The sequence below is a fragment of the Osmerus mordax genome, chromosome 23 (assembly GCF_038355195.1).
Source record: "Osmerus mordax isolate fOsmMor3 chromosome 23, fOsmMor3.pri, whole genome shotgun sequence".
Classification (NCBI taxonomy): Eukaryota; Metazoa; Chordata; class Actinopteri; order Osmeriformes; family Osmeridae; genus Osmerus; species Osmerus mordax.
In genome coordinates this window covers 10163881-10178385 of record NC_090072.1, presented here as the reverse complement: position 1 = coordinate 10178385, position 14505 = coordinate 10163881, and the positions used below count along the sequence as shown (strand labels likewise).

Below are 14505 nucleotides of genomic sequence, written 5' to 3'. Positions count from 1 at the left end.
AATAAGTTAAGTTATTGGTTGCATCTAAAGCGTAACATTTTATATCTAATAACAGTAATGATATTAACAAATAAATTAAACAATGCACCGGAAATTTCGTGATATTCCGGCAGTTGTGGTCTTGAAAATCTTTGTTCGAGACCGAGACAAGACCGAGTATAAATGTGGTCGATTCAGAATCAGAATGGGTTTTATTCGCCATGAAAGTTTGCACAGACAAGGAATTTGCTTTGGCAGGAAGGTGCAACATTAAACATATAGGAATCTAAAATTTAAATATGAGGACTAACTATATTAAGGGTACATAACTAGCAATACTAAGTGGAATTCGATTAAAATAAACTATACAATAAAATATACAAATATAGCTGCAAGCAGCAATGGCGAATTCCTCCAAAATGGCAAAATGTTGTAAAATTGACATAATAGATAGTTACACTGGGATTACCCAGAAGACTTGAAACTGTAATTTCTGTCTTAAAAAAAAAAAAAAGTTTATAGCTTTGCTTGGTTTAGAACCCACCACCCTTAACACATCAGCACTGCGTCTCATCCTACTAAGCCATTCGCAGACTTAGACTTTTGATTGTTCAGTTTTTGTATCAGGAAATAAGACCTTTCTCCAATGGCAAGCATTGTCAGATTTGGTTAAAGTTCAAACAGCTGTAATTTAGTCCTATTTGAATATGGGACATAAAAATGGGACAACGGGATGACTGGGTTGCTGCTGTAAAGAAGAGCTTACTCGTAGTGCTTTAAAAAGGTTGTTTGGGGTGCCATGGAAGGGAATTTCAAATCATGCCTAGCATCAGGACTTTGCTTCAGGCTTTGCTTCTTTCTGAAGTAACTGAACCCGGCTCTTCATTGCTCAGGTGTTCTTGAAAAGCCAGACGAAGATGCACTGACAGCTACAAATACATCCTCACACATCCTAAAATAACTAATATTAGCATTGCCTCTTCATAAGGGGTTTATTAGATCTGATTGGCCTTATTAAACAAACTGAATTAGCACAAATTCAATAAAATATGCTAGTGCAGTGATACATTTGTGAGGTAGTGTTTGAAGTTCTATATTCATATATAATACAAAGATATACAAGTTGTTTCAAGGAAATCTGTGGAGAATCAATAATAACATTTTCTTCACATTTCTTTCTGGCCGCAATTTATCTTATCCTGTAAAACACACAGTAGGCCAAGGAAAACATTTAGCAAAACTGTGATAGGACAGGGAAATAGCACACCTTCCCAAATCATTTATTATTGATATATATTATATGAATTTATGATTATTCCACTCATTCGAGGCACACAGTCCCACAGAATTGCGCCAAAGAAAAAAATGTATTGTTAATCTTGCGATAAGATCGCAATCATTTTGAAAAAAACAAACAATATATATATAAAAAATATAGATATATGTTTTTCTTTGCTGGTCCTTGTGTTGCTTGTGTTTTAAGATCACTGTCTGGCTCCTCTGTGTTCACACACACACACAGACACACACACACAGAGCATGTGCACAAACTGAAAATTGCACTCGCACAGGCACTCTTTTGCTCTCTTTTTGTCCTGTCACATAAGGACCTCTGCATGAATTGTGAATGTGAAGTCCATTTTGTCAAGTTGCAAATACCATGTTATGGCAACTGCTTAAATTTGCACGACACATTTTGTACTTTGTAACAATAGCTGTTTTATCTAAATTGTTTTTGTTGTTTTCTAATGGGGGAAAAAGAAAGTAATGTTTTTTTATTATTTAAATGCAAATGCAAACATATCAAGATATATATCGAATATCGTAAGAAATTTGACATATCGAGATATCATTTATTTTATATTTCGCCTAGCCCTAGTACCATTTGGCTAACCATAGTGTTAAGACAGTACCCCATTGACAAACAAAATCTAAATGAAGTTTTAGTAAATTTTCCAAATTTAGTTCCAATATTGTTCAGCACTTCGAAACATTTGACTGTAAACGCTTCAAACATTATTCCCGTCAACCTGGAGATGGCATTTGCTTTTTTTTAAAGGTGTGGGTGGTTAGCTTTTTGACCACAGTTCTGAAGATGGCTGACCTGTGTTAGGGCTGGATGCCAAACGGCATTGATGGAAGGTTTGCAGGAGAAGCCAGCCGACCCGCTGGCTAGGCCAACCATGCAGCACTGCGGAAATAACATTGTTCAGCCCCAGTAGTGGTACTCGTCCCTGGGAAGTCAGATGGGCCAAGACAAAGCATGTCTTTTCCACCTGAGTCTGAAAGAGTGTGGACATAAAGCCTTTACAAACTTAGAAGAGATGTTTGTTGTTCTTTACATCCCTTTTAAATCTGCAATCTACTTAGAAACCAAGAGCCACAAAACAATTTTGAACATTTAGCTTGTTTTGCACTAGGATGAATGTAACTGAATGTATTTGCGATAGTGTTCCAGACACTTCTAGGAAAATCTGCAATAACTGGCCATACACCAGGCCAGCTACTGTTTATGGTAAAAATTTAACTTTCAATATATATACAAATTCCCTGTGAAATGAGCTTCATTGTGGTTGTTCTTCCAAAATGTATAATTGCCCACTTCTGGCTTATATTGTTATTTTATGTAACAATGTGAGACTGTACCTCTGTGACATGAGCAATCCGGTCAATCTCCATGTCAGGCAATTTAGACAGACATTTGGAGATTTCCAAATACAAGCCAACATCATTGTCCTACAAATAAAACAATCAATAATTTATGAAATTTTACAGTTATAGATCACTGAGGTGTTGTCATGACTACAGTTAGGAGGGAAGTACACACACAATCAAGGTGCTCCATCAGGCTGTTTTTTTAATGTAGCCATGTTATTATTCAACAAAAACAAGAAACTGATTTATAGGTATGTTTTTAGGGCTTGTTACCTGTATGTTGTTGGGGAGGAGGGCAAATATTTTCTCTGTGGTGGAACATAAGATGGCCCAGCAGTGGTTGGGTGGTTTGGGGAGGGCCATAGCTTGGCTCAGGCCTCTGAGGAGGGAGAGACAGAGGTCCAGGCGCTGTGGCTGGAGCTCAGGGTGGAACTGCTGTACCCCTAGGGTCTCCACAAACACTTTAAGCTTATCCTCTGGCACGTACTTCATCCACACACTCAGAGTGTCATATAGGTGGCCTCGTGTGTGACACTAGAAAAAGGGAAAAGTTGGTAAAATCCCAGGGGACAGAATACTTCAAATACTGTTTGTAACCCATGTATGTAATCTAACAGTCTATGCTATTTGTGCAATTTCCAAGTAGGATACTCATAATTATTGTATTCCCACCCTGCCCAAACGAACCGAAAGACTGTATACAAGAGGTGAGCATAGCCAGGACCCTAAGAAGAGACAGGCACTTTGGGAAGATTGGGCCTGACTCGCTGCCAGCTCCATACATAGATGCTGGACTTCTTCACCTACAAAAGGCACAATAACACATTTCCACAGATGTTAAGATAATTTGCTTTGACAACTCTAGAAAATTGTTTTAGGTTTAGGTATATAGTATAAGTGAGAGTGTGATATGTGCGTTTGCGTATGAACAAGCATGCCAGTGTGAGTGTGTGTATTTGGTGTGTGTGGGTGTACTGTACATGTTCTATGGTAAAGCACACCAAAGTTTAGCCTCATTAAAGGGGAGAGTATGGCACTCCAGTTGATTGGAGGGTACTGGAAACTTTTGCCTACTGCTGCCAGAGGACCAAGCGCTGTCTTAACCAGTTCAGGAAGGGTCACCTCAGGTCCTTGACAGAAAAAATTGGAAGTGGGAAGCCATGAACTTAATAATTTTAGGGCAAAAGGGGGCATTAATATGTCTGAAAGATTGCTACTGACAAAATCAATTGGAGGGAAGTGATAGTTTCCAAACCTTTTCTTCCTGCCTCTGTGATGAAATCCCCTAAAGATCTTATGACACTTTTCTCTGTTAGGTAACTGAAGCCTTGAGGAACTGGATGAAAAAGAGAAATGTATAAAAAAAGAGAAAATAGAGATTGTGTCATTGAATCTACTAGATAAAATAGGTGGCACACTGTCATGGAAAAATTCAAGTGGCACTGTGTAGATCTGAATAGTCAAGATGGCGGTTTCAATACAATTTATTTAGTTTGTACAAATTAAGAATTAACAGAGTACTCTGGACCGGTCATAGCGAAAGACATGCAGATGTAACCTACAGGTCGTTCGAGAGAGTGGTCGAGAACTCTTTCTCTCTCTTGGGGCCTTACCTGCTGTGGGACTATGACCCAACGACATCTGGGCCAAGTGCAGGTGGCCCAGTAGACACGCACTGTTAGACTGCAGCCCGATGGCCCTTGAGTAAGTAATAATCTATGATAGAAGTGTGGTTATAAGTAGTTATCAGTATGATATCAGTAACAGAAAATTACATCATAAATTATGCTTCATTAATGTTGAAAAGTTGTGAAGGTATTACCTGTGTTGTTGCCCGGATTACTTCATTTACGTTGCTCTGCAGCAGAGAGGACTGCTCTGATTGATTTTTCAGCTTATGGGGAACAAATCAATCACTGTCACAGTCAGTCAATCAATTTCATGTCTCACTGTTATTTACTGGGCCACTGTAGCAATGAAAGATCTTTGACGCCATCTTGGGGTCCATTTTGGAACATATTTTACGAGGCGCAGCAGCCCAAAACACAAGGCTGAGAATTTGGAACCCCGAGAGCACTAGGGCAGGGTATAACCCTCTACAGCAGTGTTTCCCAAACTTTTATTCTGGGGACCCATATTTTAAAAGTCACAAGCCTTCGCAAACCAAGCAAATTGACATTATTCGTAAATCACAAAATAAAGGGATTTGACCATTAATGAGGATATTTTATTGTTATTTTATAAATTATATTTTATTGTTATTTCAGAACTTGTAGGCCTACTGCCATTGTTAATAAGCTATCTCAGACGGAGTGATCACATATCTCTGAACAATTGAACCAGCAATATTTAAAGAAGGTATCCAATAAGTGCCTATTTGGACATAAATGTAGGCTATTAAAAAAACATTTCCATTTCTTCTTTTCAACATAAGATTTCAACAAAAGATTACAAATTATACAAAACATGTTGTACCATTTCAACATTTGCCTACTAATGGGATAGGTGGGCCTGTCTGCGTTTTTGTAGTGCTTTCCAGTCCGGGGTGCAGGAAGAGGGCGCAACACGCATATCAGGCGCAGCATTCAGTCTGTTTCTGTGCTTTGTCTTCATTTTTGTGAGCACAGAAAATCCCAATCAAACGATCAAAACGAAAAAATATTAAACTCGAAGGAAATGTGGGAATTAGGTTAAACTGAAACAAGGAACGTAGTGTATAATTGTATGAAATGTATGATGAAAATTGGCTAGCAATTTCGCCAAGCAAATACCAAGAAATAGGTTGCAGCAGTTTGTCTTTCAATTACAGTTGCAAAGTCCTCAATTGGACTGAACATGAATACTCTTTTTTATAGTACAAAATCGCTGTCAATCAAAAGTAGATGCAGTCTTTCGACAACCCTCCAATCATCACGCAGAATGCCAGCGTCCAGGCCAGCCCACTCCTCCATTCACCCCCAGAGACGCTGAGCGTCCGTGGGCAGGACATAATCGCAGCATTTATCCAATGAGCGTATAGTTTCGAAGCACTGAAAAAAAACTGTTCAAAGCAGCCCCACGCTACGGGAATGTATGAGAAGGAAATCAATCAGTTGACCTGCACGAATACGTAGCTGATTCTGAACGAACTCGTCTTCAAATTGAACGTGTTCAAACTCATTTAAAATGTTAACACAGTAGTAAATACTTGACCGTTATTTTTTTTATATTTGCAGTCTTAAAGAAATCGCCACTGGCAGAGATGCAGATCGTAACAAGGCGACCCCCAAAAAATCTCTTGCGACCCACCCGAGGGTCGCGACCCAGTCTTTGGGAAACACTGCTCTACAGTACCTACTAACACACCGATGTACAATATGGTCTAACACTATTGTTCAAAGCTTGCAGTTGAAAATTATTTGTTTGTGAGATCAGCTCCATCATGTGGGTGGAATAATTGCATAATTTACAAATGTACTAATTTGCCTAGTCCCTAACCAATCAGGTGCCCAACAATACAATTGGGATTGGTGTGAAAAGCAGTGAGTAACTATGCAGAGATTAACACAACCTAAATCCAATAGGCTGAGATGGAATAAACTAGAGGACTTACTGTAGGTCCACATTATGGCATATTTTTACAGATCTCTCTGAAGGGGGAGGGGGGGGGGGACTAGCAATGCCCTTTCTAGTCCAGATTCATTACCTGAGTAAGGTTACTCTCAGAGCCCACCAGTGCCACCAACCCATTGACAGCAGCCAACCTCTGCATGGTAGGACAGTCCTGAAATGTAGCATGTGGTCAATCAACAAGAAACAACATTCTCCGAACTCCTTGGTACTACTATTCCTGTCCAGAAAGCGCTTTGAACAAATGAACTTTAACGATTAGTTAGATTTAGTAAAAATTAATTTAGTAAAAGTTGGTTTGCACTGCAAACAATTAGACAAAGTTAGGTCTGATTTATCGTAATGATGTTCCATTTGTGAGCAATCCATTCACTTTGAACAAACCTCTTATATGACTCAGGAGTAGTGATTACTCTCAGAGAGTGATTTGTTCATTTTCTCGTGGCCATGAATTGGGACTGTTGCATAGGCTTAGTGGAAGAAACAGAAATGATTTGTTCACCTCTCGACTGTGTCTTCGGGTCTTTAGTTTTTTCTTCACGTAACAAATGAGAGTTTAGAGGTAAACAAATAATTTATGTTTCCTCTACTGAGCCTATGCAAGTCACATGACAAATAAATGAGACTTAATACCAAAAACCCAGTAAAATGCTGAACTACTTGTCTTTCCTATAGTCTAAAGTAATTTCTCTTGGCTGGTTTAGAGCCATTAAGATTTCTTTCTTTGGAATATGATTGGAACAGTGGACGTATTCAGGGGATTAGCATGAATAAAATGTTGAACCCCCTCCCGAAAATTTACAAAATTACTTGAAAAAACATTCTGAAAGAGATTCCAGGAACCTAGTCAGTCAAATGATCTGAACTTCTCATCACTAATCCACAGTACCTCTGCAAGTAGGATCTTGATCCAGGCAGCTAAGAGACGAGGGTGAATTTCCTCAACCTTGCCATGGCCGCATTGTGACAGTCCATGAACCACCAGACCCAGGGCTAGTGAGAAACCTGGAGTCTGAAAAACACACAAAGGACTGACACACATCTGACACACCTAATCGGCTACAGTAACAGCAACATAGAGTGTATACATACTATAGCCATGAAAATAACGCTTTTACACGCACACACCAAGGTGTCTCCTAACCTGTTGACTCTCCTCTGTTTTGTTGCGGATTGTGTTCATGACCTCCTCTGCTTTGGTGGCACTTACAATTCCTACACTAAAGGCTGACACACCCACACAAGCTAACGAGTAGGCAAACACCTAAGAGAGGGGATGGGGGGAAATGGGAAAGAGAGGAGGAATAAAATGAAGAGGGAAAACAAAATGTGTTAGTATTTGTTAGTATACGTTTGTATATGAAGTTTTGGTATATGAGAGTTAACCTGGATTTTGTGACTGATTACACTAAAAATATTTATAATATTAATATCAATCTATAACAATAGGAATAGTTACTTTTTTATTTTCATGTCAGGTTAAAGAAAGCATTTATTAAGTAAATACAAAGTAAGTGACCTACAGTACCACAAACCTAAGGAAAAGGTATTTTTTTGAAGTGACAAAACTGAAGGTGAGACTAACAGTATTGCCTTATGAATTCACTTTAAGAGGGCATTGTTGTCACTATTAGGTGTTGCCAACTTCAACTGCATATTGAGCCAATTATTGTGTGTACAACTGAATAAGGTATTTGTCATTTGCTACATATATTTAATTACAAATATATATTTTTTTAATATGTACATAAGTCATATAAAATTTTCATCTGAGGACATGTACCTGTCCCACTGCCGCAAGAGAGTATCTATCACCATAGACCCAACCCACCCAGCACACAAACTGTTCACCCTCCTACCATCTGGCAAGCGCTACCGCAGCATGCAGTGAAAGACTACCAGACTCAGCAACAGCTTTTTCCCACAGGCCATCAGACTACTCAACACACTCAAGAAAATCTCATGAACAGGTGCTCCTGCACCACATACACCCACTAAGGACCAATCTGACTGCTAAATTATTTATTTTTTAACTCTGTAAGCTCAATGTCTGCACTATGCACTTCATATGCACAATAACATATAGTATCCGTGCTGCTATTCAGCACTTTGCACTTCATATGCACAATAACATATAGTATCCATGCTGCTATTCAGCACTTTGCACTTTACTTCTATATTGTTGTTTTTATCGTATATGTTGTTTTTTTAACCTGTTGATGTCTGTTTGCACGAGTATGTCAAATGTTAAAATCGATTGTCTGTGTAACTACTTGTTGCATGGTCTGATTGAAAGTTCACTTTGACTTTGAAATTACATCAGTAATTTGAGTTGATTTTTTTTTTTTATTCTAAGGAGATAAAATGATAGTTTTAATCTTCGTTGCTCATTCTTAATTCAAACTACACTGGACATCAGGACAACAAACCCACGGCCAATTATTTCAGTAATATACGTTTTTTATTATTTTATTTTATTGATGGTACCTCTTGAAGCATGCGTCCCTGGTTTGCACTCTCCTGGAGGCCTAATAGCAGTTTGTCCAGGGTGCCGGCAACTTTTGTCTTGTGGTCAACCTGCCCGCTGCCACACAGAGCCACCAACACCAGGCCCATGCCAAGCACACAGCCCATACTAGCAAGGTACAGTCAGAAAAGAAGAGAAAGGTAAGATGGTATTGACTGTACTGATGATTACTACCAATGTGCTGCATTATAAGACACCAACACAAACACACAACTGACTTGTACTCCAGGTTGGTGTCAAAGCAGCAGGCTTCTAGAGTATCCAGTGAGTTCCTCAGCATATCAGTCATCTTCTTATCTGACACATCACTGTTAACGAAAATGAGAGAGTTTTGTATGCAGAAAGTCTTTAAAACTATTCAGTTAAGAATTGTTTTACTAAGAGACTACCTAAGACGTTCCTCGTGCAGACTGCAAAGGACCAATCCCAAGGCAAGGCCACTATGGAACTGGACAGTTTGTGATTCATCTACTGAGAGCGAATTGGGCAGGCCTGCTCTCAGGATGGACAGAACCTCAGGGAGATACTCCTTGTGCCTGGAGACCAGCACAGGCACCATCAGGGATAGAGCCAGGGCAGCACAGGAGCGGGCGATGATGCTAGCTGTGTTTTCTCCAGAATAAGATCGCTGAGACAGAAGGAACAGATTGTGTAAAGTAGAAAAAAAGATTAAAGTTGGATAATATCCAACTGCTCTGCAGTGGAGAGATAGGTTTGAACAGTGCAAAGCAAAGAAGATAAAAGTGAAGAGCAGATAACAAGAGTGATGTTCAGCAAGTGCCCTTTATACACTGTTCTGTGTGGTACAGTGAAGTCTGACTAGTGTAGTACTGTTGTACTCACGTGTTGGAACCAGGGGAAGACGAGTCCTTTGGGTTGATAGGTGCTGCTGATGATGCTAAGTAGTGTGTCTATCAACATGGCTAACCAGGTGGCTGTGGGTATGATTTCCGTCCCTACCTGTAGCAGCAGAGCAAATAACAGAGATACAATACACGAAAGTAATTCAGTGGTAGTAAATCGTTTGTCAAAAGATCAATGAATTAATGTTCTGAGAAATACAATTAGTTACTAGGGGTGTACATGTAATAACAGAATTGGCGTGGCCGAACGTGCCGACTGTTCAGTGTTATCCAAGTCACTGAACGAGGAAGTGACCTTGGTTAACGTCAAGACTCGCCTTGATGAGAGGACTGACAGATTGCATTTCCATTTGCATTTTGCGAATGGGGCCATGTAGCCTGATTAATAATTAAAAGTAATGGGTAAAAGGACTACTCCACACCAGATTCCTACCTTAAATCCGACCTCTGTTTCTGTATGTAGATCAGTCTCATACTTGGCCAAGACAGTGGCCAGACCGCTCAGAGCCAAGATGGAGTTCCCTTGCACCACAGGGCTGTCTCTGTTAACAAAAACATAAGCGTGAAGAGGAGTAAAAGTAATTTAAAGTATACCAGTTTGATAGCATGGGTTTCGTCTCTACAGAATTTAATGCCAGCATCCATTGCCAACAAAAAGTGAAGATTGTACACTGAATACTGCACTTTACTAATAAGTTATTTGGATTAGGTAAGAACAGGTCGAACTGATTTACTGTCATTATCAATCTATCTTCCAAATAGCAATCTTCTTATCTTTAGATTTGTAACCTCTGTAACATTCTAGTCTGTGAAGTTTTGGCACATGGCAGTTAGCGATACAATTTTGTTTGTGACACACAAATCTATAATCTATCTAAGTGTACTACTTTATTTTAAGGTGAATATTACAACAAGAAGTATTTATCTAGTTACCATGAACTAACCAAGAGGGTATGAATAAGGTTTTCTTTTTTCTTTTACATTTTTAAGAAGTTAGATCACAGGATTACCCTGGATTGCAATTGTAGTAGTGTTTGATAAACAGTATGAATGTGGTACTCAGTTGTAAGGTAAAAAGAGCTATTAAGTACTAATCACTTAAAATATAAATCACTAAAGAAGGTAGATTTTCTGGGGAAATTGTTAGGTGTGCCTGCGTTGGTTGCTGAAGCGTCAGTTTTGTTACTAACATTTTAAAATGGATATTTCTGTATATTTTAAATACGTATGCATACTTATTATTTTTGAAGATGGCATAGATTAATAAGCATACATTTGTTGCTGTTCATTTACATTTCAAAATACTAAGATTTAAGTGTAGAATGAAACAGGGTTCTCTTGTCATTTCCCTTAGTGAAAGAGGTTATGGTGATAGGCAGCCTCACATAGTTGAAAAAGTTCCATCAAAACAAATAAATTGGTCAATCCTGTGTAAAAATTGTCCTAACCTAATATCTAACAATGTTGTCACTGGCAGTATCTCAGATGGAATTGCTAAACTGAAAATATGCCCAAATAAAATAAACATTTTTTTTTTTTTTTTTTTTTTTTTTTTTTTACTGAAGCGATTATTGTCAGTAACAACATCCCTTCCTGAAGACTCGGGGCTCATGTGACCGTCTATCCAGAGAATCCGTGTTGTAAGTATGGAAAAGCACATTCAACTTTGTTAGCTTCTTATTAAAGAAAGCTTCTCTTTCTTTATGTATATTTGAGACCACATATTCCTAGATACTGTATTTTTCGGAAGTAAAACCGTGGTTTATAACCTGATTTTAAATTTTTCTTGTGCTGGTGCAGTTTATATTTCGAAGCGGCTTATAGAATGTTTTTATAACAAAACAACAGTAGAAACACTTTTTTTCGTGAATGATATTTAACCCGTTAAGGAGTAGCGTCGCACATATGTGATTGTTCGAATGCGAGTCTCACAGCATAACGTCGCATATATGCGTAGTCGGTGAAGCCACCTCCCAGAAATTAGTTTTGCAGGTTGGGATGTCTGCCTGCATGGTAGTAGCATTGCTACGAGTATTTCGCTAGATAACTTAGCCCGGAAGCTAACTAAAGCTAGCTAGCTACCGTTTCGGAAAAATAACTTACGCTTTGGGGACCGTCGGAAATATTGAGAACTCACGCGTCTAAGGGTAAATATGAGTTAATTCCTGGGCAATAGAAAACATACATTACGCACTTTAATTTTTGAAATTTTACACAACGGCATTCTGTACTGCCTATACTCATGCATTGCTTGGTATCATTGTTCCCGTATAAAGTGCGGCATATATTCTAGTGTGGTTTATAATCCGATTTACAAACATAAAGCTCCCATTCTGGTGGTGTGCGGTTTATAGAAACTGCGGCTTATTTTCCGAAAAATACAGTATACGTTTCCACTATATGGAAACGGATTATGAGCAGGGGTGCAAACTCATCAGGGATGAAAAAGGTGACAAGGATCCGAACCCCCTCGGGGGTCCAGGGCATGCTCCTCGGGGAATATATATTTTTAAATATATATATATTCTCATATGCTTCAATGTTATTCCAGTAAAACACAAATAAGCTGCGGCTATTCAGCTTGGATGGTTTTCAACTTTCACAACCCCTTTAACTTGTCTTTGATCCTTTTCCAAACAAGGGAAAGGGAAATTAGAAAATGAAGCCAGTTCTTTTGGACAAACAGCGGAGACAAAATATTAGCAAGGGGGAGGGGGGGGGCTTCTCACTCCTCATTCGCTAACATTACATTGATATCAGAGTAAGCCCTTGCTCCATTGATTTCCCATTATTTATTTTTGCATTTTTAAATGTGAAGCAATTTAACATCACACAAGTGGTTGTAATCGCTTTGAACCCAAAACTGCTTTTTATTGGTAGGCTAAGCTGATTTTGAGAAATTAAACTTAAAGATCCTGTAAAGCAAATTCCATGATTTGCTTCTCAGTACATTATATACGTGTGAAACGAGTTCCTGAAAGCATGTGCAAAGCGCGAAAACGTCGCACTGAAATGTGGAGTTAGACCGTAGAACAGTTTCTCTTCCGTTTTCACATCAGGTTTTAATGGGGGGAGCCAAAAAATTACCTATCTACGTAATTTTGACCCATCTACGTCAGATCACTTAATGGTTCCTCCTGCTGTACTGTTATTGTAGTCCACATCAGCTAGCTAGCTAGCTTCAGGATGTCTCCCTCCACCCGCAACTGCATCTTCCCTGGATGCAAGAACTTCAGCTACGCTGCAGCGCTATTTAATTTACCTATTGATGAGGAAAGGAAAAATAGGTGGATTGATTTTGTGAAGAGCCACGCTAATGGAAAGCTTCGGATAAACTCCAACAGCCGCCTCTGCAGTGACCATTTCACAGCGGATAATTTAAAGGATAAAAAGGACCAGAGACAGACAGGGTTCAGGGACACACAGCTTCTCTTGCAGCGCGGAGACGTACCAAGCATCGCCCTCCCGGCCGTTCCTCCTCCGGTCGCACCTGGACCATCCACTGCCGCCAGCAGTTCATCACTCAGTTCTCAGTTCTGTGTGCTTGTTATAATTATACTAGATATAACTTTTCCAGAGGTATCTCTGCTATGAGTTAGTGCAAACCGCTAACTTGATATTAGGCTACTCGGTGTAGAATTATGGTATTTTGGTGAAATGGTAGCTAATGTGCTAGAAGTAGTTGGAGAGCTCACTGTCTGCTGTCTCTGGTGTCCATTTTTACTCCTGTGTTACAGCTCAGGGGAACATTTCACTTATATGGACAGATGGGTGGCCTCTTACATACCTGAGGAGCGAGTTTAACGGTTCTCACTCCGTTACAACAGCGTTACAGTGAGCTACACTGGTTTAAATGATAATTTCACCAACAAATCTTTTACTTCTAATCTAATGTCATAACAAATTATATTTATTAGTGAGGCATGTTTATTATTTTAATGATTGAAAACGGACCGCTGTCGCTTGTCGTCCAACAGATGCTAATGCCTCAGTGATGTGAAATAGCAAAACTGAACTAGAGAGGCATCTACGTTTATCTACGTTTATCTACGAAAATAATTAAACTGCTTTTCTAAGTAAAAAGTATCGGTATTGGCAATACTGGCCCTGTATTTACTCCTTGGTATCATATCGATACCACATTTTGCAGTATTGCACACCCCTAGCAGCTGCAGAGTGAGACGATAGAGGATCCCTCTAGATCGAACAAAGAGAGCTTGATCGACTGGTTGAGCCTGCCTGGTATGTATGTATACTGTTCATTCACCAATCAGAGGCTTTAACCCGCCCCCTGACTTGGTGACGGGGGCCGACAGATTTATTTTGCTGCAGCAAGTTACACCGTGGATAAATGTAAGTATAAATAAATAAATGTAAGTATAAATAAATATATTTATTTATATACATCAGAGATGTCGTTATGCCACTGCATACTTCTATTCTATAAAAAAAAAACGTATAATAATAACGACATCTCTGACGTTGATAACAAACCAAACCGTTAAAAAATCGGTTGAAAATTGAGCAAGTTATGGTCATTTAAAAAGTACCTGTAGTACCAACACAATGTTATGGGTGAGCAGGTTGAATTTAGCAAGATGGCTGCCATGTGCGGACGTTGTAGACTCTGCCGTAAGACATCTAGTCTTTATATATATCTATGGGGAGAACTCCCACTCGCGGGAAACTTCCGGGTTCTGCAGTTCCACTCATAGACATATATACATATGTGGTTCAACTCTAGTTCCATATGAGGGCGCTAACGGTCGAGGGCAGAACGAATGGAGGTCTATGGAGCCATACCCCTCAAAATCCACTTTTCTCAGGATATAATTCTTTGTCTAGTAATTTGAATGTTGAATTCGAAAGGGG

At 39.2% G+C, this 14505-nt stretch overlaps 1 protein-coding gene across 2 annotated transcripts in view; it reads right to left on the bottom strand.

Moving 5' to 3' along the window:
- The window catches only part of focad (focadhesin), a 128977-nt gene that overhangs the window by 8917 nt on the left and 105555 nt on the right, over positions 1-14505 (bottom strand). The window contains exons 24-39 of one of the 2 annotated variants that reach the window (XM_067261178.1): positions 10067-10175; positions 9614-9730; positions 9160-9398; positions 8989-9078; positions 8731-8878; positions 7388-7507; positions 7133-7255; positions 6320-6397; positions 4457-4528; positions 4248-4350; positions 3890-3970; positions 3615-3764; positions 3322-3437; positions 2908-3168; positions 2626-2715; positions 2084-2261 (exon numbers count right to left, since the gene is read on the bottom strand). In XM_067261178.1, coding sequence (XP_067117279.1) covers positions 2084-2261; positions 2626-2715; positions 2908-3168; positions 3322-3437; positions 3615-3764; positions 3890-3970; positions 4248-4350; positions 4457-4528; positions 6320-6397; positions 7133-7255; positions 7388-7507; positions 8731-8878; positions 8989-9078; positions 9160-9398; positions 9614-9730; positions 10067-10175 — 2075 coding nt within the window. The remainder of the gene's footprint in view (positions 1-2083; positions 2262-2625; positions 2716-2907; positions 3169-3321; positions 3438-3614; positions 3765-3889; positions 3971-4247; positions 4351-4456; positions 4529-6319; positions 6398-7132; positions 7256-7387; positions 7508-8730; positions 8879-8988; positions 9079-9159; positions 9399-9613; positions 9731-10066; positions 10176-14505) is intronic. The other variant, XM_067261179.1, reaches the window with a different exon arrangement.